The sequence below is a fragment of the Emydura macquarii genome, unplaced genomic scaffold (genome assembly GCF_026122565.2).
Source record: "Emydura macquarii macquarii isolate MOO-44397 ecotype Brisbane River unplaced genomic scaffold, CSIRO-AGI_Emac_v2 contig_383, whole genome shotgun sequence".
In the NCBI taxonomy this organism is placed as follows: domain Eukaryota; kingdom Metazoa; phylum Chordata; order Testudines; family Chelidae; genus Emydura; species Emydura macquarii.
Window position 1 is genome coordinate 2,462,355 of NW_027130520.1, and position 26,776 is coordinate 2,489,130.

At 38.1% G+C, this 26,776-nt stretch overlaps 1 protein-coding gene and 1 pseudogene across 6 annotated transcripts in view; one reads left to right on the forward strand and one right to left on the reverse strand.

Moving 5' to 3' along the window:
* Window positions 1-6,909, reverse strand: part of LOC137145421 (DNA repair and recombination protein RAD54B-like) — a 102,276-nt pseudogene extending 95,367 nt beyond the window's left edge.
* LOC137145663 (RING finger protein 151-like) overlaps window positions 5,981-26,776 on the forward strand; it is a 33,373-nt gene continuing 12,577 nt past the window's right edge. Inside the window, exons 1-6 of one of the 6 annotated variants that reach the window (XM_067536562.1) lie at window positions 5,981-6,129; window positions 10,746-10,853; window positions 14,483-14,606; window positions 16,817-17,043; window positions 22,029-22,168; window positions 25,090-25,252. In XM_067536562.1, the coding sequence (XP_067392663.1) occupies window positions 16,838-17,043; window positions 22,029-22,168; window positions 25,090-25,252 (509 nt within the window). In that variant the 5' untranslated portion in view covers window positions 5,981-6,129; window positions 10,746-10,853; window positions 14,483-14,606; window positions 16,817-16,837. Of the gene's footprint in view, window positions 6,130-6,780; window positions 6,890-7,117; window positions 7,203-10,407; window positions 10,854-11,431; window positions 11,487-14,482; window positions 14,607-16,816; window positions 17,044-22,028; window positions 22,169-25,089; window positions 25,253-26,776 lie in introns of those variants that run through there. The other 5 variants (XM_067536555.1, XM_067536565.1, XM_067536570.1 and 2 more) reach the window with 5 other exon arrangements.

Sequence of the window (26,776 nt, forward strand, 5' to 3'; positions counted from 1 at the left end):
TGAAAAAAGAAAAATATTGACAGAAAACAAAAAAGTGTCACAGTTTTTCTACACTTGAAATGCTACAGTGGCACAGCTGCAGTATTGTAGTGCTTTACTGTAGATACTAACTACACTAATGGGATGGATTCTCCCATCAGTGTAGGTAATCCACTTCCCCGAGATGCAGTAGTTAAATCAACAGAAGAATGGTTCTGTCAACCTAGTGCTTTCTACACCAGGGGTTAGATTGGCTTAATCATGTTGGTCAGGATTGGGGACTTTGAACACCTTTGACCAATGTAACTGGGTCGACCTAACTTTTTCATTTAGACCAGGCCTTAGAAAGGTGGCACCAGCAGCTGAACATCAAGAACATCAACATTTTAATTTAGATTCCCCCACCCAAAAAAAAAAAGGGAGAAATGGGAGGAAACAGTGGATTTTTTTTTGTACTGCAAGACTTCAAGCAGCATTATTGTACATGAGTAGCAAATAAGCCTTATGTTTTTCAAATACTTTGAAATTACATCACAGCAATTTTCAAAAAGTGGACTCTCTTACCTGGTTTAGGTCTATTTACTGTTTTCATTCCAGCAATTTTACACTCATTTTCTTCTTTACACTTTTCCCTGAAGCTTATTTCTCCAAGAGATTCCACAGCCAGTTTACAATTTATATTTAGGCCAGATATACTAGAAAGAGCTCTTATTTGCCCAGAACCACTCTGCTGTTTCTCTTCCACCTACAGAAACAGAAATTCAGGATAGCAGTTTCTCAACCCTTAATGCAGAAGTGAAAAATCATTTTTTCTTTAAAAGATACATAGCTCTTTTCCACAATTAAATCTATTACAGAAAATACCACATCAGACTTTACAAAAATATTGCAATCAAAATTTCTCTTGTTGCCATTTTAAGACAATAAATTAGGTACTACCGGCATCCAAACTTCATTACCGCTCCACAATTTTGAAGTTTGGTTATACAGGTCAGGATTAATCATTCCTTCTCTATGGTAACTTTGCAAGTCACGCTGGTCCCAAATTCTGTCACCCTGTACTTATACTGAATAGTCCCACAGATTTCTGTAGTACCAACTGAGAACTATTAGTACCAACTAAGGTACTATTAATGCAGTAGGGAAAGAAAAACCAAGCCCCCTACTGTGTATATTAGTATGTATACACACTGACACGTGCAAATAAATATGTGCTTTTAATATAAATGGCCATCCACACAAACAGCAACATCTGTTTATGAATTCTATTCAACAGAAGCCTTAAAATTAAACATATAGTAAAATGATAACATATTGAACTTCTTTTGGTATCAGAGGCTCTGCTGTCATGTAGCCATACTTTGACTCAACATATTATTTTTGAATTACACATCTTAAGAAAGAACCTCCTTTTCTGAAATGCTTTTACCAGGACATTTGAAACATTTTACAGCCCACAGACTCTCACCAATCCAGTGACGTATAGGCCAACTCTGCAATCCATGTTTTGGCTACAATAAGATGTGTATATATGCTGAATTCCGATGCTTTTTACTTGTATTGAGTAGCAGTTTACTACTCCAATTTCATCACTGAAGTAAATGGGACTACTTGAGGAATAAAGTGTAATTCAGCCTGAATTAAGGTCAAAATCTCACCCATTAAAACTACTTGTGCAAACAAGACTATATATGTGAGTAAGAACTATTTATTGCCGGCATATTTTAGTTCTGGTGCTGCAAAGGAAAATAGGTTTTCCCATCCCATGTTTCTTTTTACCTCAGCCAACTTCATTTCTGGGACCAGTTGTTCATTTTCTTTCTTCAGCCAGATGGTATTATTTTTTCCTGGGGGCATAAACCTTGCCTTTTTGGCTGAATTCCTTAGATGTTGACTTGGAGCTGCTGAACGCCTCATACTTACTTCTGGCAGTCTGAAAAACAGCAGATACAGAAGTTTTTTTGGTGGTAATAACCTTTAACTGAAGAAATATTTCAGCATATCACACACTACACGCACTTCTTAAAATATAAAGTATCTCGCAGTCTGTCTCTCAGATCATTTCCTAAAGCAATTTTAATTCTCAGGTCTAACATACTACATATACAAAACTAATGTCAAATATTCAAACAAGACATGCAATTGTTGTACTTAAAAATAAAGGATTGGAAATAGTCATCTATATCTTTGCTAATCCACACTGTAGGACTCACAGTCATGTACATCTCCATTTTCACCTGAGAAGTCAGTGATGCAAGAGGTGCTATAAGGATGAACCATTTAGGAATTACTTTTCTACAAACCGTACATGGATGTTAGACTAATAAAGACAGACATTTAGGAACAGAAACTACTCTCATGCTCTGCAGTGCTATTCTTGAAAATTCATCACTGTACTTGTATACACAGAGTATCAAATGTTCAAGAGGCACATCCGAGATTAGAATTCTGCCTTTAATAATCACTTAGACTAGTTGTGTAAATTCCCCACATCAAGATGAAAAGAGGGCTGGGTATAATCTCAGCTCTATATGCTATGTGACAGTCAGGACAATTACTATGTATACTTTATTTCCAGTAGCACCCACAGTGCTCTAGTTGCTTTCCAAACATCAACCGTCATTATCCATGCAGATAAACTGAGGACTATAATATACTCCAAGAAGTCATTGAGATCGAGTATACTTGCATTTATTGCAACAGAATTTGAAAAAGATAATGTGTTTTTACTATAAAAATATTATATGGCAGTACACACTGCAAATACAAGTTCAACCAGGGACACAATGTATGGGGTAAAGTTTTGTTTATTCTCAGATTATTTAATAACTGGATTTCCAAGATTATTTGTTTTTATTATATCATAGATATTGACCAAGAATAGAATCATAGTTTAGTAGGCGTTCATGTGACACAAACATCAGTCCTTTTGATCAGGACACAGGCATAATTTTGATAGCCATAGTATACTTTAGTGGTACAAATCTTTTTCTGCACTACTTTGCAGTTTAGTGGCCTACTAACTGCACAGCAACCTTTCTAAGAGCATTCAGACAAAAGCAATTAAGAGACTATGGTTAGGAAAAACACTTTTTAAAAGATTAGATACAAAAACGCTTAGCATCAGTGACTATTTTACAATTGTGGTTTATCTAACTAATCAGCCGGAGTGTGTGTGCATGTATGAAGCTGCTGGCAGATAGAGGAATTATCACCATTTGATTTCACCCTGGATGGTAGTCACTTTCAGTGTGGTTGTACTAGGAAGCGCTCTTATTTTAAGTGATGTCTTTCCTTTTCCCTGATCATCTTCAAGATTTGCAAGCCTCTTTTTATAGCTCTGTTGATGCAGCCAGTGGCTACCTTTCTTTTACTTATAACAACAATTCAACCTGTTCCTTTTTTGCTGTTAAACTTAAGAACCTTTAACAGGCTCTTGTGCAGTTATCTTTTTGTAACTATGGAAAGATTTGGGTTTACTGCAGGCTTGTTTTTTAAACGTACTATCTTTTACAACAATAAAAATGATACCAGGAAACTTTATTACAAAATTACAAAAGTTATACCTCACATCTACTTTTTCTTAGGAACAGTCTTCTTTTAAATTGTAAACTCTGGACAATGATGGTCTTTTCAAATGTATCTATACAGCACCTAGGACATTATAATATACTACACTGTATATTATAATGAGACAAAGCATGTTAAGAACACCGAGAAAAATATAAAAAGCAAGAGAATACTTTCACACAGTCACCTTTTCTCAACTTACATACTCCTCCTTTTATGAAAGCAATCACCAAAAGAACACCCTACATGTACAAATGCATATGCATTTTTAGAATACAACTGAGCAGATCTGTACACATATGTAACGTTCCAGGCCTGTCAGAAAAATTCCCATATTAGTATAGGTCCTTCTCCTCCAAATAACTGTCCAAAACAGCTAACAAGAGCTATATTAACATCTGGATATCTCTTTTGGAGAATTCTCAAAATACAAATCATCATAAAACTCTGAAGTACTTGATAAAAGGAAGCCACTGATTTTTTCATCTCGATGTACAACAAGCACGCAGGGCAGGATTAGAGTACATGTAATTTCTCCAGTGTTTTTCTGAGAGATGGCGTGCCATATCACTCATCTTTACAGGTATTTATTACCACTGTATTACAATTTTATATATCAGGTCTAATGGGTGTGTTGAAATGGAACACATATTTACAAAAGCCATTATTCAGTTGCATACCTCCAATTCAAGAAAGAATGTGAGTAGTCCCATTGCAAACAATCAGTTATACTATTCACAGGGGTAAAGTTAAGCATGTACCTAAGTGTTCATGGGAGATGGGCCTTAAATTTTCTGCAAGAATAGCCCTTCAGTGGGCAGTGAAATAGTATTTCTTTCTAATATCATGAAGGGAGCAAACACCACGTTCTAGAGGCGTTTATATAGCACTCAGACAGCTGATGGGTCACCTTTCCTACCCGAATAAAATTAGGTAATATCATTGTATGGGAATAATAATGAGAAGCATCCAAAATAGGTACAAAATACAGTACAATTTGGATTGCACTGACCTAACCTGATCTACCCACCTAATTGGCAGTAACTTCCACTATCATCTTGTGAAACTGTGTAAATTAATGGGAAAAGTTTGCACAAGATATGCATACTAGATGTCAAAAAGATATCCAAATACTTACTTTTAAGTTCATTGAAAAGGAATAATCAGGGTCAGCAGTCTTAAAAGATTCTGCCACAATAAATAAGGAGAATCTGAGATTTTTGACAAATTTCATTTTATACCCCAAAACTTTACCAAAGTTTTCAATCAAAAGCAATAGGTATGGACTGTTCAGGAACAGAAACAAGTAGATCAAAAATACACAGATCAACTTCTTATCAATTCCTGAGAATTGATAGCAGCACTATTTCTTATTGCTAGGGATTCAAAACTGGTGCATTACTTTAATTGCAGTTTGTATGCAGATATCTGGACATACACATTTACCTTGTTATGTATGATTGTAGGCCCAAAAGCAGATTCCTAAAACCAAAAGACACATGCCTTAACGGCCTTTGCCTGTTATCTTCTACGCTACCTATGTTATCCTGAAGTTCTGTTTACTGGATTTTCTTTATGCTTTGTTTACATTTGTTTGGGAACATCCTGAGAAGTCTTTTGTTGAATGTGAATTGCCTGACAAAAATCAAGAAGTGTTTGTTGTTAGTACACTGTGTTAATTGATGTAAGTGGAACCCATATTCATAGGAAATGCCACCATAGTATTCTTTTCTTTCTTTTGGTTTTAACTTTGTATAACTTTGTATTTTTCTTTGAAGTATAAGTTAATTAGTAAGTTAGTTAAAGAATGAATGTGTATATGTTTGTGTGATTAAGGAGTAAAAAGGCGGCAGACCTAAATCTCCTTGGTAATAACGGGGAGTGAAGATACTTCGTTTTAACATTTTACAGCCCAGATGCCTGAAGAATACAAGTAAGAGATAACCCCAAAATATGAGGATCCCCCTCAAGGAAGGAGATGGAGTGTGAGGCAAGAACAATACAAAGTGTGAGAGATAACATGGAAGCAGTCATGTTTGCAACACAGTGGGTGATTAACAACCACACTAGCTGTGGGCCATAGATCCAAATGAGAACTGACCACTATGAAGATGGGGTGAAAAGATGAGGACATCTAGAAGCAGCGCATTTGGGAACAACAGAGGCCCGCCTGACCTCCCCCTTGCAGTGCTCAATCTGTTTGGCCGGCAGATTGACTCAAGCAAGAGAGAGAGAGTGTGAGAGACAGCTGTTCAAAGTTTCTATATTCACTAGAAACGTGACATATTGCCTTGTCCCCCTGCATAAGAGGCTGCTGTTTATTTCATTTATAAGTATAACATCACCTGCCTCAAAACAAAGAGCAGTTGAGCTTATTTCTGATAAGAAGGCAGAGCATGTCTAATTTTGCAGGGCAACTGGCTGAAAGAAAACTGGTCCGGGAGAGCACGCTAGAGAGGAGGGGTGACTGCCAATACTCTCACAGTAACCGGGCGTGCAGAGAACACGCTGTTTTTCGTTTTCCCGTCTTAACCCTCGCACTCCAGTCGCTGCATGAAGAGTGTTCAGGAGACCCGCAAGGTTAAACGTTGCCAAAAGGAATCTGGAAATGTCGCTTTATGACCAGCGGCGCGCACACACCCTGACGCGCAGAGCAGGCATCGCCCTGCAGGGATGAGCGGCTGGGCTGGCAGATTAGCCAGGGGCAGCGCACAGCACCCTCTGCCAAGCCAGTAACGGGGACACAAGCACTCCTGGCCCCCAGGCACTCATTGCCAGGACCCTGGCTGGCGGGTCAGGCGAGATGCTCACTGGCCCCTGCGGGACGGCTGCACCCACCCCGGCTGAGCCCGCGCGGCCGGCCCGTGTGTTAACGGGGGGGGGTTGTCTGTACAGCCCCCCACATCGAGGCGAAGCGAGGGGGCACGGCGCACGTGTGCGCCCCCTGCTGGCGGGGAAGGGAACGGTCTCTGCTGCCTCCTCAGTCACTTCGCGCGCGCTCCCTCCCTATTCCCCCCATCCCACTCACAGAGCTGGACGGCGCTGAACTCAACCGTCCCGCGCCCCAACCACCGGCTCCCGTCAGCCACTTGCCATAAGGCGCATGCGCCTTCCCTTCCACAACCTTCGTCACGCCTCTGGCCGCTGTTCAAACGCGCATGTTCCGGGCTCCTACTAGCGGTCATGCACCCGCGCATGCTCACTTGCCTCTCTTTCTCTCGAACGGGCTCCGGCTGGGCTCTACATTGAGCACGCGCATGATGCCACTTACACTATTGCTGTCTGACTGGGTTTATCACTGGTGTGACATGTAGCCGCCAAGCAAGAGCGGTCGCAAAAGGTACTGGTCCGCTCGCCGTTTGTGACAGTTGCGGCCGCGCAGCGGCACGCCCCTTACTTGGAACGGAAGCCAAGCTAGGGAGTGGGCGTGGCGTGGTGGGATAGGTACTGGCAGAGGCTGAGGCGCCGCTGGGGCCGGGCTCGGGTGGGTCGGGGTAACCCTGCGCGGGGTCTGTTCCCAAGGGCTGCGGGGTCGGCCACGGGCGCGGTGTCCCCCGAGGCCAGCTAAAGAGATACGGAGCCGGGAATGGTGGGGGAGGGGTGTTGGGCTCCTGAGGGGCTGGCCCGGTCTCCGTGCCAGGGGCCAGGGCAAGGTGAGTATCGGGTCGCCGGTGATTCTCTGGCAGCGGCCTGCGCGGGGTTCATTCATCGAGAAGTCGGAGTGGGGAAGAGCAGGGGTGTGACTCCGAGCTATAGATCTGCCAGCAGGGAAACTGGCAGCATCTGTGCGCCCATGTCCCACTCCCTGCCTTTCCTCCCCTTGGTAGACAGGTGCCTCTCTGCTCCTGATCCATCAGTGTCTCGCCCACTTGCCCAGAACAGTAACTTCTAAAAGTAATTTATTTTAAATTACAAGAATATCTTATCAGAATTTGTTCCCTTTTGTATTGACATTCAGTTTGTGTAAATTGATCAAATGTTAGTAATACTTAGGAATCCTCTACTGTTACCTGCTTGTAACTATAGTTAATTGAAATGTTGTTAATTATGCCTTGCTTCCAAGCTGGTTCTAAAACGAATAACAGCTAAAAACAAATTCTGAGGTATTGCAGTAACATTGGTAACCTCCAGCTTTTCACAATTGTAAGAAAAGTTTTTAGATAGAGGTATGGGAGTGAGGTTGTTGGTGATGTCTCTTTAAACAAGTTTTGGCAGAGAGGAGTGCTTCTCAGTTTGGGATTGCATAGATCTCTGTGATTAGTGAAACTTCATGCAGAAGCCACGTTTTCATTTAAAAGCATAGTATCTCTCCCTTTGGGAGATAGGTGTCTGTATGTGTCAAATATGCGCATGCTATTTTCAGTCTTGCTTTTCATTCTAGTTGTTGGAAAATAGCAAACAATTAACCTAACTTTAAAAAATGCATTCTATGATTGCTTATATGTTTTTGGGAGGATATTTAAACCTTGATTTTTGCAAATTTCTAAATTTTTGGTGTGTTTTTTTCCCCATATATACTGAAAATTAAGTATATGCTCTTCTGGAAATGTTGTAATGTTCATAATTATTGAATAGGTAATCATGTAATAGAGTGGGGAGTATGCTTATAAAAATTTGTGGATAACACCAAGATGGTGCTAATACTTTGGAGAAAGGATTATTTTTCAAAATGATCTTGGCAAATGGAGAATTGGTCTGAAATGAACAAGGTGAAATTCAGTAAAGACAATTGCAAAAACTAAACATTGTAAGAAGAATCAAATGCACAACTACAGAATGGGGGATAACTGTTTAGAGGTAGTAGTTGCTGAAAAGTATCTGGGAGTTATAGTGGATCATAAATTGATTTATGAGTCAACAATGTGATGCAGTTGCAAAAAAGGTTAATGTCATTCTAGGGTGTCTTAATAGGAGTGTCATCCGTAAGATACAGCTCTACCTGGCACTGGTGAGAGGCTTCAGCTGGAGTTTCTGTGACTCAGAGAAACAATACGTTTTTGGTTAGGACTAGGATAGACAGTGACATCTGCTGTCTGCAGTTTTATTGGAGTTAACTGGGGTTTTTAACATAAATCAAGTATTAAACCCATTATAAAAATGTGTATACATTGTAAATTGCTGTACATTAACTTTATTTTTTTATTTCATATTAAACACATTTAAACAAATACACAAAGGCAAAAAGAGAAGGGCAAATTATTTAAATTATAATCAGAACAACGATTATAACTTGGAGTTCAGAGGATGCTAAAAGGAGTTCTCTATTTAATATTTTCAGGATTCTTTCCAGCATATTTTATTTTGAATTCCCAGCTTCACATACACTGGTTTAAGTTGTTACTAGCTTGTTAACACAAAGACAGATTTTCATTGTGTATTCCTAATAACAGTATGTGCCATAATATATTACATCTTTGCTGTTTAGTGATATGCTAATTAGTGGAGCTATCATTTTAGCATTCTGCAATGCTGGTGACTAGTAATGCAAGTCTGAATTGCTGCCTGCTTCTTAAGTGATCCTCATAGAATCATAGAAATGTAGGACTTGGAAGGGACCTTGATAGGTCATCTAGTCTAATCTCCTGTACTGAAGTTTTCTCCTAACTTTAACATTTGTAAAAGATTTTGACATTTGTAAAAGATCTGGAAACTCCAACTGGCCTGGACAATTCTATGCAATGAGAATGACTTGAGCTTTGTCGTGACAATTCTTTCACAGCACCTGTGATAGCAGTGGGATGGAAGGAAAGGTGCACCTCAGGTGGTCTGTCCAGGATAACAGAGGGGCATCACCCCTGAAATCCCAGCCCAGTGCTTTTTTCCCTTTGAAAGAGCCATTTCCTTCTCCGCTGGTGATGCTATTTGCTGACCTCTATTCACTAGCGGTTCACATGTCAGTTTGTTTGCTTATTTATATACCCAGTACTTGTAATTGGTAACTTGTTATCGAGAAAGCTGATATATCATCCTTGGTTTTTAGAATATAAAATTAACATGGCATACATTAAATGGATTAAACAATGGTTTTAACTGCTAGGTCCTACAATGTAAATGGGTTAATCATCAAATGGGTGTGTTTCTAATTGGTTCTTGTAGAGATCAGTTTTTAGTCCTACACTATTTTAACATTTTTATTAATAACTTGGAAGGAAACATAAAATCATCATTGACAAAGTTTGCAGATGAGACCAAAATTTGGAGGATAGGAAGGTGGTAAATAATGAAGAGGATGATATTAAGCAATTCAGATTACTTTGTAAACTGGGTGCAAGCAAACTATGTGCATATAAATATAAATATGGCTAACTGTAAAAATAAAATAAAATAAAAAAATGTAGGCACAAAGAATTTAGGCTATATTTACATGATGGGGTGACTCAATCCTGAGAAACAATTATTCTGAAAAAGATTTGGGGGGTCATGGTGGATAATCAACTGAATGTCAGCTCCTAGAGAAATGTTGTGGCCAAAAAGAGTAATACAATCCTTTAATGCATAAACAGGGGCATCTCAAGTAGGAGAAGAGAGGTTTTTTGCCTCTGTATTTGGCACTCGTGCAACCATTGCTGGAATACTGTGTCCAGCTATGGTGTCCACAATTCAAGTAAAACACCATACAATTGGTTTTCAAAACACTTTATAACAGATTCTATTAACTTAGTACTGTGGTGCTATTACAGGTAAATTTAATGCACCAGAGACCGCTTTCATAAACCGTATAAAAATGCTTTTGTAGTTTTTAGATAACACCCAAAATAGGAGCTTTTAAATTACAAACCTCTGGTATAATCATTTAAAAATAAAAATACAAAACCAGCAAATTCTCTTCTAATGGGCCTTTATTTTAGACCAAAATTTGATCTTAGTTCCCCACAGCTTCTTATCCTCCTTATAAATTATGTAAGTCAAAGATACATAATTATGAAATATTTTGCTAAAGAAATGATTTGTCATCATAAAGTTACCATGTTAACTATTCTTTTGTGTCTCTTATTTTTGGGTTATTATTCCACATTTAGATATCAGCAGACTGAGAGCAATGACTATAGATAAGGGTCAACATTCTGACTAGTTGGCACATTCTTTCAGTATAATATTACAATTATCCTTACGTTGGGTTTACCTAGAAGATTTAAAAGTCGTGACTTTTTCTTTTTAATTTAAATCAGTGGCTTTCAACCTTTTTTCATTTGCAGACCCCTGAACTTTTTGAATGGAGGTGCAGACCCCTTTGAAAAACTTAGATATAGTCTGTGGACCCCCAGAAGTCCATGGATATACAGATTGAAACCCACAGCTCTATGGTAAGAACTACCTTTCATGGACCCCTTAGACATAGTCTGTGGAACCCCAGGTTGAGAACCATTAATTTAAATTATTTTTTTAGGAGTATAGTTATTAGTCTTAGGTATTGGATCTGGATTGTTTCTTAGAACTATACACTTGCTTGCTTGCTTTTTAAAAAAATAAACTGCATCTTCTGGTCTGGATATAACTTCAGTTAGTTAGATAAGAATGTTCCACCAATTCAAGCAATTTGACCTTACCAGACTTCAGGGGTAATTTTTTTACATAACATTGTATTGTTTTTGATTTAATTGATCTGAACATAAGATTGGTAGTAACCTTTGCTTTAGCATAGATTTAAAGGAAAAATAAAGCTGTGACCTTGTAAACCCATGTTAACTTAGTGGCCTTGTCTCCTAGCTCTGCACAGTGTCGATTGTATTGAAAACATTAATTTGGATATATTTCAAAATCTCCTATTGAGAGCTCTGGAAGCCTGCTACTAACATCACAAATGTTTTGGATTCAAAAGCTGTCTTGCAAAAAACCTCTTTAAAAGATAGTTGCAGTTGAAATAATGCACTCAATAATACACTGTACCTCTGAGTTTTATTAAAGAGAAAACTGAATAAAATTCAAGTAAATAAAAGGTAAGGTTTTTCTTGCCATAAATTTGAATTTAAATTTTTTATTTATTGTGCAATAATAAACAGGGGTGTAAAATCTCCATTCCATTGGACCTGTATCATTACCTCAAAAGTATACCCATTATCAGCTTCAGAAGTGCCTTTGTTCAGAAATTTCACTTTTTACAATGACATCAGGATGTGGGCACTTCCATTTATTTGTGCAGATCATAGAACACAAATGTACATAAGTAGTCGAACTCTTTCAGTGTACTATCATTGTCTCTGCTTCAAAGGTATTTTATGCTCCAGCTGATGCCCTTGAGAAAGGGAGTCAAATAGTGTGCGTATGTTTTGAAGAAAAGGTTTCAAAGCGGTTTGGTGAAGAGACCCTTTTCCTAGATTTGCCACTGTCCTATTGCGTCACCTTGGGCAAAACAGTTTACTTGTCTCAGCCTTGGTTTTCCCATATGTAAAATGGGAATAAGGACTCTTGGTTTCCTTTGTAAAACATGTTGATATGACTTAAAAGCATTGAAAGAAAAACATTCATATAAATAAAGATTAAAAGAAAGATGAATTGAGTGATTGGATTAAGTTGCCATAACTACAGCTACTGTACATTCCAGGGGTTCTCAACCCTGCAAGTTGCTAAGCACTTTAAACTCCCTCTATCCTCAATGCATATAGAGGGTGCTCTGCACCTTCCAGAATTGGGCTCCGTGTTTGGTTCAGTCTGAGTGTAGTGTTATAATAATTTATTTTACTAGGTTAATTTTAGAAGTTTAAAAAAAGCTTGAGATGTCATTAATGCCCTTATTGATTTGCTCAAAAGAGAACATAAAATACATGTATATCCTAAGGGAGAAATTGATCACACTGGTTGAATTAATTGTTGGCAACCATTTAAAAAAACGGCAGTTAAATTTAAAAAAACAAAATCCCTTTAAATGGGTTAAAATTTTCCTTTTTAAGACTTAGCAACAGAAATGCTGTAAACTTTAAAATATTTTACTTTCATGCCTTTTAACTAATTCTTGCATTTAGCTTGTCCTTGACGGTTAAAACAGATCGTCCGATTTATTGCACTTTCTGTCCATCTTGCATTATTAGCATGTATCTATAAAGTATATGTTCAAAATACTACAGAGGAATACTGAAATTATAGCTGTTTTCACTCAAAATATTGTTCAAACACTTTACATGAAAGCAATTTATTTTTATAATTTTTATAATTTTTAAAATAAAACCTAAATGTCAATCAAAGGAACTTTACCCCCAAATCCTGGTCTTTAGACAAGGGCTGAAGGGTGTCTTCCATATCCAGACAGTTCAAGTGGCTTTTCCTAACACAGGAGGATGGGCTATCTGATGAGGAACTCCAGCTATCAATTTGTACACTACTTTTTTGGCAAAAATAAGTCTTTGAATCTAGTAAGTCAGAACATTGTTTCACACTGTGAAAGTAAACATCTTTTCTTGATGATTAGATTTATTTTTAATAAGACTTTTGTAGTAGTGTCTGTCTCTTCTTTCTGGGTATAGTTAGACTGGGAATAAGGGGGAGGAGGATGTTAACATGTTCAGCCTTCATCAGTTAATGTATTAAATGTATTAAAATGTAGCATGCCCTGTCCACACAAGGGCTTTAAAATACCTTTTTTTCTCCGAGTCTAGACAAGACCTGTTTGGGGCCATGTCTGAACTAGGAAAATGGATTGCTTTAAAATGCATCAGCTACCATGAAGAAGAGCTCTGTGTAAACTCAAAAGCTTGTCTATCTCAGTAACAGAAGTTGGTCCAATAGAAGATATCTCACTCACCTTGTCCTAGGGCTTTCTTATACTTGAAACGCTACAGTGGCACAACTACAGTGCATGTAGACGCTATCTACACCAACAGGAGAGGTTCTGTTGTCCTTGTAGATAATCCATATCCCTCTTAGGCGGTAGCAAAGTTGACTGAATAATTATTCTGTTGACCTAATGCTGTCTACTGTAGGCACTGTCTAAGCTGTAGGTCAGCTTAACTTCGTAGTTTAGGGGTATTGATTTTTCACACCCCTGAGCTACATAGATAAATCAGCCTAACTTTTTAGCATCGAACAGGCCTTAGTTACTATTAGTTAACATGTTTTTAAACACCACTTAGCACCTACCATGGACACAGTGGCAATTAAAAATGTGTTTTAGCTATGTTTTTAGAGGTGTTAAACTTTTTATATATTAGATGCAAAATTATATTTTAAAATGTTAGCTAAAATGTTGTCAAACATGACCTGAATTTAGGCTTGGAAGGATAGATTTTTATTGGTAAATATTGATTTCACTGTACACACACAAAGCGACAAAAAATATTCCCATTGGTAATCGAAATTTACAAATAGACAAAGTAAGAAAAATGCTGCTTGAGAACTTATTAGAATTTGATTTAAGGATATTTACTCTGAATATTTTGACGTGATTATGACAGTTTGTGTTTCAACAGTTGTAATGATTTAACTTTTTGAATCTCAACATCTTCTGTTTGTTGATCACCCTATACTTTCCCACAAATGTAAACATTAAAATTATTTTTAAATGCTTACATTCTATAATTTTGAACAATTGTGAAAATATAAATTGATAAAAATAAAAAAATGTTCTAAATATCTGTCAAAATTTAACAAAAATAGGGAAATAGGGGGTGTTTTTAAAAGCATGATAAAACATTTTTACCAACACTTTCTTAAGCAACACATAGCACCTAATGTTGAAATGCCCTCAGTGCTATGTATTATTTAAAAGTGTGTTAAATTAACACCTGTTAGCTAATTTTCCCAATCAGTATGACCCATGGGTGACAGCAGGCTAATGTGTTAAACATACTATAAAGCAATATATCAAATACATGTCACTGTAAAGTTTTGTTTTAATGGGTATGAGAACAGTAGTCTATTCAACAGCTAGCTGGTTAAGCATGGGGATCTGTAACTAAGGAAACCCAACAACTGATCCTGTTTCTTCTTACTGTTCTTGCAGAAAGTAACATAAAGCAATGAAGAGAGAGAGAGAATAAAGTGATTAAGTACTGCTCTTTCCCCTGAAAACCATAATTCCAAAGTGTTGAAAACTGCATGATATTTATGTGAATTAAATCTAAAAGGTAAAATATTTCATACTTTTATATTTAGAATGAATAAACAACTTTATTTAGAACATTTTAAGAGTTTATAAAATACTGTTTCATGATGCTTGACTCTTGCAAAAGAAATTTGTTTATTGAGAAAAAATGTGTAGCCTAAAGCATTTTATGTAATTCACAATCTTAATAAGTCCCACTAGACTTTAGCCACATTTTCCTTCATGGAATTGTACTAAAGCACAGAAGCTTGTTACGTCTTTTTCATATAACATCGGTGCTTTTGTTTTAGGGCTAGTCTACACTTAAAACTTACAGTGACACAGCTGTGAGAGAACTTGTGTAGCTGGATTTTGTCAGCGGGAGAGGGTCTTCCGCTAACATAGCGCTGTCCACACAAGCGCTTATGCCGGCAAAATTTATGTCACTGTGGGGTGTTTTTTTTTTTTTTCCATCCCTGAGCAACAAAAGTTTTGCTGGCATAAATGCTAGTGTAGACAAGGCCTTAGTTTGTTCCCCCTGCCCTCCCTTGAGAGAGAGTCCTTTTTGAACTGCTACAGTCCTTTTGATCTCTGCTGTCCATGGGCCTTTTCCTCTAATGGTATTTGTCTCTTAACAACCCCCAAATGTTTGTGAAGAAGTGGCTTATCTTAAACCATTCTATTTCCTTCCTGCATGTTGTTCCATACAGTTCCCTATTAAACTGAACCAAAATATTTATAAAGTAAACATCCCAATAACCCTGTCAACATACAATATTCATAAATTACAGAGCACCACCACATCTGTCACAGTGCTGATTATAGTTAACATTGCACTAGATTTCCCATTGTAAGACCTTGTTTCCAGTTTCTTATATCTTTGCCAAACTTTAACCATTTGGGCTGAAATTTTCTATGTCGGGTGTCTGTCTCTGGCTGTTTTTTGGGAAAAGTTCAGCAAAAACAGTTCACCCATTTTTAAAATTAAGTTAGAGAAAAATACACTTTTAACATGGAGAAAACAACTGTTTTATTGAGGAGCCCTAGAGCCTTCATGCTTTGGAGCAGGGAAACCTTTTGGGGGAGGGAGGTTGTGCTGGTGTCAGGGATGTGCCTTTTGCCATCACCCATGAAAATTTGCTCTATTTATATGTCTCCAAAAAATTGCAGCTTCCACAAACTCAGAGGCTTTTTAGAGAGTGGCTGTGAAATTCTCCAAAAATTCCAAACTGTCCCAAAAAAAGCTTAAATAGCAGGGGAAAAAAACTATGAAAACCAGAAAATAGAAGTGGGGCTGGGGTGTGAATTTGTGCACCATGATACTGGTCGGGAGGGTTCATAAAAGAAACCCCGTGGGACACAGTTTTAAAAATAATAGGCAGTCCATGTGAGACATGGAAAGACCTGCAGGCCATGGCTGCCTAAAAATGCCAGCCCAACTGCTCAAAAAACAAGCAAAAAGACTTGGCAACCTGTGCTGAGCATGCTTCAGTCCAGGGCTGCGGCGTACAAGCAGGACTTTTCTTGTAGTGACTTTTCTTGGCTGTTTGCATGCTGGGGTGCCATGTACGGGAGTTAAGGGCTGCACTGCCTGTGCAATCTTAATTTATCTATCTTGTACATATGCATTATGGTATAGTCTGTATTTACATGATCATATACTATTTTTGTTCCATACTCCCACCTCATTTAGTGAATGGGTTCTTCTTAATAGTTCTTCTTCTAAGTATAAGACAAAACATACATTAAAATTAAGTTATCTATAGTTGGCAGATATTGATCCATAAAATCTTGTGGATAAAAAGTATTCAAGGATGTTTTTTCTGTGTTTTAATACTTTCAATAAAAGCCCTGTTTTACAAATTTGCATAGTTTTGTACAAATAAAAGTAAAGAGAGAGAAATCAATTTCTGACATTTCAAAAGGGTTTTTTCTGTAATTTATCTTTAAATTTTATGTTTGAACATGTTTTTTTCAGTTAGAGAATAAATCTTCAGATTTCTCTAAATACTCTCAAAAACACTGTTGTGCAAAGGCAGAATTAAATTGCAATCTTTCACAATGTCCACTAGAATCCCATTTTATAACAGAATTCAAAACAGAGAGAACCTACTAAGTTAACCCTCTCTGTTTTACCAGTGTGTTTGCTTTCAAAATAGGTCCTTCCCAAAGAGCTTTCTTTGTTTACTTTTATCATGCAGCACCAAGCATTCTGTCAATCAGTTACTAATTGCTGTTTTAACATTATAATAGGTTGAAAGTCTGTGGAAAATAATGGGTTATGATACTGAGCGTTTTGTTGGCTATGTTAATGAAGGACTTTTATGCTGTATATGCCGAGATGTATTAGAAGATCCCTTACAGGCACCTTGTGAACATGCCTTCTGTTCTTCCTGTATATATGGATGGCTTGTTCATCACAATAACTGCCCGGAAGACAGACAAGCACTTGATATGTCTGTGCTACGACCTCTATACAGGTATGTAACGTCTGATTGTGTGTTGAAGGGATTTTTCTAAGGCCTGGTTTAGGAAATTAGGTCAGTATAATATGTTGCTCACAGATGTGAAAAATCCATAATCCTGAGCAACACAGTTAAAGTAACCCCTGGTGTAGACAGTACTAGGTTGACAGGAGGATTATCCTGTCAACCTACCTGCTGCCTCTTGGAGAGGTGGATTACCTACACCGACCTCTACTCTTCCCCATTCGCTGTCACATGGACATTCTTCCCTCCCATGTGCTATCATGTAATATCCCTGTGGCACCAACAGCAATTGCTTAGATGAAAAAAAATGTTATCAAAGTATTTCTGTATTTTAACAATCTTTAAAATGTTAAGTGTTCTGTCCTGTTTAAAATCTTAGTACACTGTCTACTTTCGCACTTCATTTCTGTATCTTGAGTGTGGACTTGAGTCACTTATATAAAATGAGAATATTGATGCAATAGGCATCGTAGAAATTTGGTGGAATGAGGATAATCAAGGGGATACAGTAATACTAGGGTACAAAATATATCAGAAAGACAGAATAGGTTGTACTAGTGGGGGTGTGGCACTGTATGTGAAAGAAAGCGTAGACTCAAATGAAGTAAAAATCTTAAACGAACCAAACTGTGCCATGGAATCTCTATGGATAGTAACTCCATGCTTGAATAATAAGAATACAGCAGTAGGGATATACTTCTGACCACCTGACCAGGATGGTGTTAGTGACTATGAAATGCTCAGGGACATTAGAGAGGCTATAGAAATGAGAAACCCAATAGTAATGGGGAATTTCAACTATCCCCATATTGACAGGATACATGTCAGAATGAGATGCAGAGATAAGTTTCCGGACACCTTAAATGACTGCTTCTTGTATCAGCTACTCCTGGAACCCACAACAGGAGAGGCAATTCTTGATCTAGTCCTAAGTGGAGAGTAGGATTTGGTCCAAGAGGTGAAGGTAACTGAACACTTGGTAATAGTAACCATAACGTCATAAAATTTAACATCCCTGTGGGAGGGGAAACACCAAATCAGTCCACCATGGTAGCATTTAATTTCAGAATGAGGAAGTAGGTTAACAGAAATTAAAAAGGTGCAGTGCCAAAAGTGAAATTCCTCCAACCTGAATGGAAACTTCTTAAAGACACTGTAATAGAGTTTCAATTTAAATGTATACCCCAAATTAAAAAACATAGTAAGAGGAACAAAAAAGTGCCACCGTGGCTACACAACAAAGTAAAAGAAGCAGTAAGAGGCAAAACAGAATCCTTTTAAAAAGTGGAGGTTAAATTCTGTTGAGGAAAATAGAAGCATAAACTCTGGCAAGTGAAGCTTAAAATATAATTTGGAAGGCCAAAAATGACTTTGAAGAACAGCTAACCAAAGATTCAAAAATTAAGAGCAAAAAAATTTTAAGTACATCAGAAGCAGGACACCTGCTAAACAAACAGTGGGGCCACTGGATGATCGAGATGCTAAAGGAGCACTCAAGGAAGATAGGCCATTCTGTAGAAACTAAATGAATTCTTTGCATCAATCTTCACGACTGCAGATGTGAGGAAGATTCCCACACCCAAGTCATTCTTTTTAGGTGACAAGTCTGATGAACTGTCCCAGATTGAGGTGTCATTAGAGAAGTTTTGGAACAAATTGATAAATTAAATAGTAATAAGTCACCAGGACCAGATGGTATTCACCCAAGAGTTCTGAAGGAACTCAAATGTGAAATTGCACAACTACTAACTGAGATATGTAATCTATAATTTAAATCAGCTTCTGTATCAGATGGCTGGAGGATAGCTGATGTGATACCAATTTTTAAAAAAAGCTCCAGAGGCGATCCCGGCAGTTACAGGCCATTAAGCCTAACTTCAGTACCAGGTAAATGGATTGAAACTACAGTAAATAATAGAATTATCAGACACAAAGACGACCACAATATGTTGGAGAAAAGTCAACATGGTTTTTGTAAAGGGGAAATGATGCCTCACCAATCTACTAGAATTCTTTGAGGGAGTCAACCAGTATGTGGACAAGAGTGATCCAGTGGGTATAGTGTATTTAGATTTTCAGAAAGCCTTTGACAAGGTCCCTCACCTAGGCTTTTAAGCAAAGCAAGCTGTCATGGGATAAGAGGGAAGGTCCTCTCCTCAGTAATTGGTTAAAAGATAGGAAACAAAGGATAGGAATAAAAGGTCAGTTTTCAGAACGGAGAGCGGTAAATAGTGGTGTCCCCCAGGGTTCTGTACTGGGACCAGTACTGTCCAACATATTCATAAATGATCTGGAAAAGGGTAAACAGTGAGGGGCAAAATTTCAGATGATACAAAACTATTCAAGATAGTTAAGTCCAAAGCTGACTGTGAAGAGTTACAAAGGGATCTCACAAAACTGGGTGACTGGGCAACAAAATGTCAGATGAAATTCAGTGTTGATAAGTGTAAAGTAATGCACATTAGAAAACATGATCCCAACTATACATGTGAAATGATGGGGTCTAAATTAGCTGTTACCACTCAAGAAAGAGATTTTGCAGTAATTGTGGCTAGTTCCCTGAAAACATCCACTCAGTGTACAGTGGCAGTCAAAAACAGAATGTTCGGAATAATTAGGAAAGGGATAGATAAGAAAACAGAAAATATCATATTGCCTCTTTATAAATCCATGGTATGCCCACATCTTGAATTACTGTGTGCAGATCTGGTCACCATATCTCAAAAAAGATATATTCGAATGGGAAAAGGTATAGAAAAAGGCAACAAAAATGATTGAGGTATGGAAAAGCTTCCATATAAGGAAAGATTAATAAGACTGGGACTTTTCATCTTGGAAAAGAGACTACTAATGGGAGATATGATGGATTTTATAAAATCGTGACTGGTGTGGAGAAAGTAAATAAGGAAGTGTTATTTACTCCTTCTCATAACACAAAAACTAGAGGTCACCAAATGAAATTAATAGGCAGCAAGTTTAAAACAAACAAAAAGTATTTCTTCACACAACACACAGTCAACCTCAGGAATTCCTTGCCAGAGGATGTCATGAAGGATAGGACTATAATGGGGTTCAAAAAGGAGGAGGATAGGTTCATCAATGGCTGTTAATCAGATGGACAGGGATTGCTGTTTGCCAGTGTTGTCAGGTGTTGGCTAAGTGAGTGTGCTGCACTGGCTCTGGCCAGGTAGCCAGTACAGCAGATCTCGATCGAACTGCCCAATAAATCCACAGACCCGGATTCAGTAGCAAAGGCACCCAACCAGGTTTATTGTAGACGAAGCATGGTCCTATTATCCCTCATGCTCTATAGGACCACTAACACATGTATGCTCGTTACAGTGGACCAGCTCAATGGACGGTGGGATTTTCCAGGCCCCCACTTCACCCAGGCCGGCCAAAGACACTCCCATTGAGACTCTCTTTTATACACTGATACAAACAAGTTACACGTTGCTTCTTTTGACGTAGTTAGTACCACCCTCTGATGTGGCTAGTTACTATCCTTTACCTCATACATGTTGGTTCGATCAAAACATCTCTGTCTGTCATATGGTCATCATGACCTTATCTATAAGAGGGATCAGCATGTTCCTCTTATCTTTGGGGAGTGTGTTTGTACCATACCTAGTATCAGAGTATTTTAGTACCAGCTTTCTGGAACGTGCTTGTGCCTAGCGCTTCTTTAGGAATGTGTGTGTTTGCAATACCAGCTCTGTTCTTGCCTGTTTCTGTGAACTTGCATGCAGATTCACAACCTGACTTCTGCTAACTTTGCTTTATAGCAGCAGGGCCCAACTATTTTAGCTCCGGCCTCATACCTGGCCTATTATACTAGGCCTCATGTCTCAGGCTCTCACTTTCTACTACAGCCAGAAGCTGGGGATGGATCACTTGATTATTTGTTCTGTTGATTCCCTCTGAAGCACCTGGCTTTGGCCACTGTCAGAAGACAGGATACTGGGCTAAATGGACCATTCGTTTAATCCAGTATGGCCATTCTTATGACAGTCCCTAGAATACTGTTCTGATACTGAAGTCTCCACGTCATCACAGTTAGGAGATTATAAAATAAATACTGGTTGGTCTTTATTTTAGTAGCTTCATAACCGGGCTGTAAAAATTCACTTGGGACTGAGATTTGTCATGAAAGATCACAAAAAATGGCACATCACTTATGTTTTGTAAATACAAAATGAAAGCAAATTAGCACCAAAATGCCTTAAATTAATTTTCCAGGTATGCTAAAAGGGCAAAGAACTAGAGTCTGAATCAACACCTTCACTTTTATATTTTCAATATGCTTTTCAAATATTGTCCAATGCTTGCCTTCTACCTGAAACAGTAGGGCTCTAAATGCCTCATTTTCTTCTTAGCTGCTATCTACAAGTTAACATCTATCTAAAACAATGAATAGAACTACTGATTCCTGGCTTACTTTCTAGGCGTGTTCTACACTAGAAAATTAGATTGGCATAGCTATGTCGCTCAAGAGTGTGAAAAATCCCACCCCTGAGCAGCATAGTTAAGCCAACCTAATGTCCATGTAGACAGAACTAGGTGGACGGAAGAATTTTTTCACCTCTTGGGGAGGTAGTCCCGTCAGCATAGGTAGTGTCTATGTTGAAGCACTACAGCAGCACAGCTGTGCCACTGTAACATTTTAAATATAGACAAGCTCCTAAATAATGCTAAAATCTGTTAGTTTTATGACCTCTTAGTAGCCTTTATTTATGAACTCATTTGCATGTTTAATTTTGAACCTTAATTTTCCATTATCATAGCTTTCGTTACTCCCAATCCCCTTTCATCAAATATGGTTACCTGAATGCTGAAATATTTTGAACAGAGCATTTGACTTTTTTCCTTGTGGAAGGTAGAATCCCTGAAATGTGACAAAAGTGAACTACTTTTACAGTGTTGCAGGAATTACAAAATAAAGAAGAAACAACAAAGTAACTCTTTTCTGTATGTAGATACATGAAAAATGATCTAAATCGACTTCAGCTTCACTGTAAAAACAGAGATCGTGGCTGTGAAATGATTTGTTCTCTAGAATCTATAGACAGACATGAGAGAGAATGTGAATACAGCCAGATATCCTGCTCAAATGCTGGTGAGTAAATTTCAAAGCTGAGCCTTTTGTTCAGAAAATTGGTATCTGTTATATTTAATCACAGTAGAGTAGCAGCAATGGACATGCATTCACTTCTACGTTGAGTTCCACATTGTGAGTTTCTGAGTTCTAGACTATATACATGCTAGACCAAAAAGATTGAGGGAAGCTTTCTTTAGGCACGCAGGTAGGTACTTCTGCTTGCACACTCTTGCACAGACATGCCCTCAGCAATATGGTTGCTTCAGTTTAACAAGCAAAACAAAAAAACCAAATAAAAATTCAAAAGGTAATAGTTAGCATGGTCAGCTTTTGAGAGTTTGCAGAAATTTTTTTAAACAATGAACTTGCTCTCTGTTGAAATGATGATTGTCATCCATCATTAATTTTTCCTTTTCATGTGGAAAATTAACCAGAATGAATTTGAATACTGGACCCCTAATTTATCAGAATATACAGCAGTGCATAATTTTTACTTTCTGCCAAGGTATGATTTTGTCTAATATTTCGCTTTGATTACTCATCTAATTGTGGGTTTTTTGTATGTGATGTTTGAATCAGTTTTTGGCCAATTTAGCATTATGATGTTAAACAGTATTACACTATAACTTACTACTTTGCTCCTCATCCAGAAGGTATCTCAAACTTTAGCCAGTGTAGGCAGGACTGTGCATGTATCTGAGAAAATGCTGTGTAGTGGTTAATATGGGACAGGGGAGTCAGGATTTCTGTGTCCTGTTCCCAGTTATGCTGCTGATGTGTTGCCTTGGGCAAGTTACTTGCATTTGTATGTGTTTCTTAATCTGTAAAATGGGAGTAATAGCTCTTTCAGAGAGGTGTTGTGAGGCTTTTTAGTTCTTCCAGTGAAAGGTAATATGAAAGTGCAAAATATTTTTATTAGTCATAATCACAAGTGCCCACCATCTGAAACCTACCACCTGCAAGGTTTTTATGGCACATTTTTGTTTGTGCTTGTAGCTAGGCCATCTGTACTAAGTGATACCTTCTGCTTGTCCTTACCAGCCTGTCTGTAATACACTGCAGTTGATCATGCTGCCTTTTATCTCAACCTTGTCAGGTGGGCAAGCCGTTATTTGAAGTCAGAAATGTTCACGACCTACTTACATTTATGATAATAGTAAGAGTAAAAATGTATACTATTACTACTACAGTGCATTTGACCTTTCAAACGTTGAAGGCTTTGAACATCCCTAAATTATTTTCAATTTTTTACTTTGCTTTAGAACTATAAATAATTGTAAATAAAATTTCATTGCCTCACAACCCTCCTGATTCCCTTTTGTTCCCCACCCCTCAGGGGTCATGACCCATTGGTTGAGAAATACTGGTCTAGTAGTAGATGGGGCACAAGCATAGGGATTAGGAGAACCAGGTTCTGTTCCCAGCTCTGCCATTGATTTGCTGTGTGATCTTGTTACGGTCCAAAACTTTTTCTAACCTTTGTAGCTAAATTTTTGATATTCAAGCCTTGTCTAAACTGGCATTTTTTCTTAAAATTTCCAACCATTGCTTTTGGTAGTGGAGCAGGGCTTGTGGGAACTGTGAAACTGTCTGAATTAAGGTGACCATTTATTATAATATTTAATACCAATATGACAAAATTGCAATGGCTCTTACAAGAGATGCCATGTCAGGTACCACTGGAAAGGTTATAATTTGCTAAGTATTATAATATTGTTTATATGTATGTACTGTAAATTATGGATGTGATATATATGTATTCAAAAATTTGTGCTGTGCTACTTGTTTTACACCCCCACCCGCAGGCAGATTAGTGTCAGTATTGATGACTCCTCAGTGGCCATCACCTATACAGTGAGCCCAGGGAGAGAAGCCAGGGCTGTGCCTATGAGTCATCAGGACATGTAGGGACATGCCTGTGGTCAGAGGGACTGCAAGTGCTTTTCCCTGCCCATATGCTCAATTTTGTGTTTGAAACAAGCCACATGGCAGACCAAATGCAGCTGCACCATCTCCATCTTGTCTTCATTCCTGCTTCTTCCTACCTCTGGCTCAACTAGTCTACATCTTTCTGAAGCTGTGAAACAAAGGACTGAGAGACCATGATCCAGGTACTGGGTGTACTCCAGAGGAACTGTACAAACCTGCAAACTCCAATACTGCTAAGAATCTGATATATATAGACTTTAAAGTCATTTGTATGTATCTGATTGCTTTGACCATTTATCATTTCTCATCTTGTTTGTTTCTTTCCTTTTATAATAAGCCTTTAGTTTTAGATACTAAAGGATTGGCTGGCAATGTGATATTTTGGGTAAGATCCAAACTAATATTGATCTAGTAATGTGGCTCTCCCTTTGGGGATCAAGAGAACATTTTGGTAAAGGGAATAGAGTTTTAAATAACTTATCTCTTTACTGGACCTAGTTACTGATTGGGGGCCAGAGAGTGAAATGCAATAAAGGGGGCCGTGTATTTCTTTTTGGGGCTTCTTGATAACCAGTGTGGGGAATCAGAAGCACTGTTTGTGACTGCTTGAGGACTGTAACTGCAGTGTTAGCCACCAATTTTGGGAGAATCTGCTCTCCTTTTGCAGCCTGCCCTGACCTTGGCATTTTCAGGTGGTCTACCCTAGGCAAGACAGGTCACAGGAGCATAATGTAGAAAAAATACTGGCAGCTGGTCTACTATCCATGGCTTACAATAGTGTTAGTGCAATGGTGGGAGACTTGAGCAAAAAGTCGTAATGCAGACAAAGCTTTGGGACCTATAAGTATATCTCTTCATGCTGTAAGGAAATCACTTTGTTCTGACAGATTTGCGTATGATCAGTTATACACATTATGGTTTGTGTGCTTGGGTGTTTTGCCTGGAATAAAGTGTGCTTCTGTTAATTGCAAGTGACTTAATATTGCCTTAATTTACTGTTTCCCATTCAGGTTGTCCAGTTCAGATCGAACGACGTAATTTAGATGGCCATTTGGCAGTGTGTGAATATCGGAGTCGTGAATGCCCTAATGGCTGTGGTTACACCATTCTCAGGGCAGAAGACACACAGCATAATTGCATAGCAGAGCTAAGAACAGAACTAGAACTGCTCCGGTAAAATACTACTTCTCTCTGTTTCCTGGGTATTCCTGTTAATCTGGGCCTAAAATCACTGCACGTAAGAGAGAGATACCAGAATTAACAGAGCTAGTACTTGGAACCAACTGGTAATCTGTAAATCACTTGGTATTAACTGGTGAGGATATTTTTAAAAAGCCAGTACACACTTTAAATTCTTACTGCACTTTTTAATCTGAGTTAATTGAATTAGTTTGATTAGTCCAGAAATATAATGAATAGGGATTGCAATTATCCAAAATGATGTGATGTTTAAATGAAATTGTGAAATGTACACAAAGAACTAGACTGAGGCCATTAAATGTTGTTTCACTTTTTACCTTAGTTTGATATGGACCCAAAGCCAAATTATTAAATACATTTTTAGTTAAGATTTTAAAAACGCTTTGGAGATGAAAAACTTGACTTTATAACTGCCAAACATAATTAACCAGAGATGAGAGGCTGGTGACTTATGAGTTCAAGCTTGTACTTATGCCTGAAAAGCTGGAAGACTACTACTACTTGTCAGTGGACGTCTTTACCTTCTGTTTGTCCCTCTTTTTCTTATTGCCTCTCTTCCTTTTCAGTTTATCATTTCCATGACTGTCCAGCAGTTATATACTCTTCCCAACCCTTCCTGCTGGTACCTTCTCTCTTGCTCCTTTGGTCAGTGGAGGCCCCTGCTCTCCTGCACTTTGCTGGTGACCCAGGTTCAGTTCCTGGTAAGTGCAGTGGGAAGCAAGTGAACTTTCCTTACACCAATTAAATGCCAAACTGCTGCACAAAACTCAAAGCATTAAGATGTTAATATTTCAATTTTGGCTATGACCGTGTTTAATAACTAAATTATATTAGTTTCCTTCTCCCACAACTATTATAAACCAACAAGTGACAGATCCACATGCTGCAAAATGGTGAGCTACCCTGAACTTAACCTGTAACTCTCTGTATTATGACCTTGTTGCAAAATTCTGTACTCATTGGGTTAAATGGAATGACACTAACTGAGGCACATTCACGCTTTTTATTTTGAAACATGTATTACGTTTCTCCTAAGTTAATGCACAAAGCTACCATATACTCTTAAAATAAAATTAATCAAAATGACACTGTTATCTGTTTGGATAAAAGGAAATAAACCATCCAAAGCCAAAAAAGCTAGTCCCTAGCATCTGGAATTATTTCAGAACCATCTTTCTTGGAGTTCTGTATCGCTGCCCATCGCCATAGGATTTGAGCACCAAGAATCTCTGCTGTCGATGCCAGGAGTAGAATTTGCACATTCCATGGAGAGATTAAAACCCCTAAATAGGTACATAGTGAGCAAGAATACTGTTTGTTGATGAAATGTGCTGAATAGCTCGTCTTACCTCTAGAGCAGTGGTTCTCAACCTGTGGGCTGCTTGTGGCCCAATCAGCATAGCTGTGGCCCTTTTGACATACTCAGGGCCATACAGGTAGTTTATATATTGTGTGGATACAGCCCACATAAGATAGAGAGCTGAATATGCAGCCCAC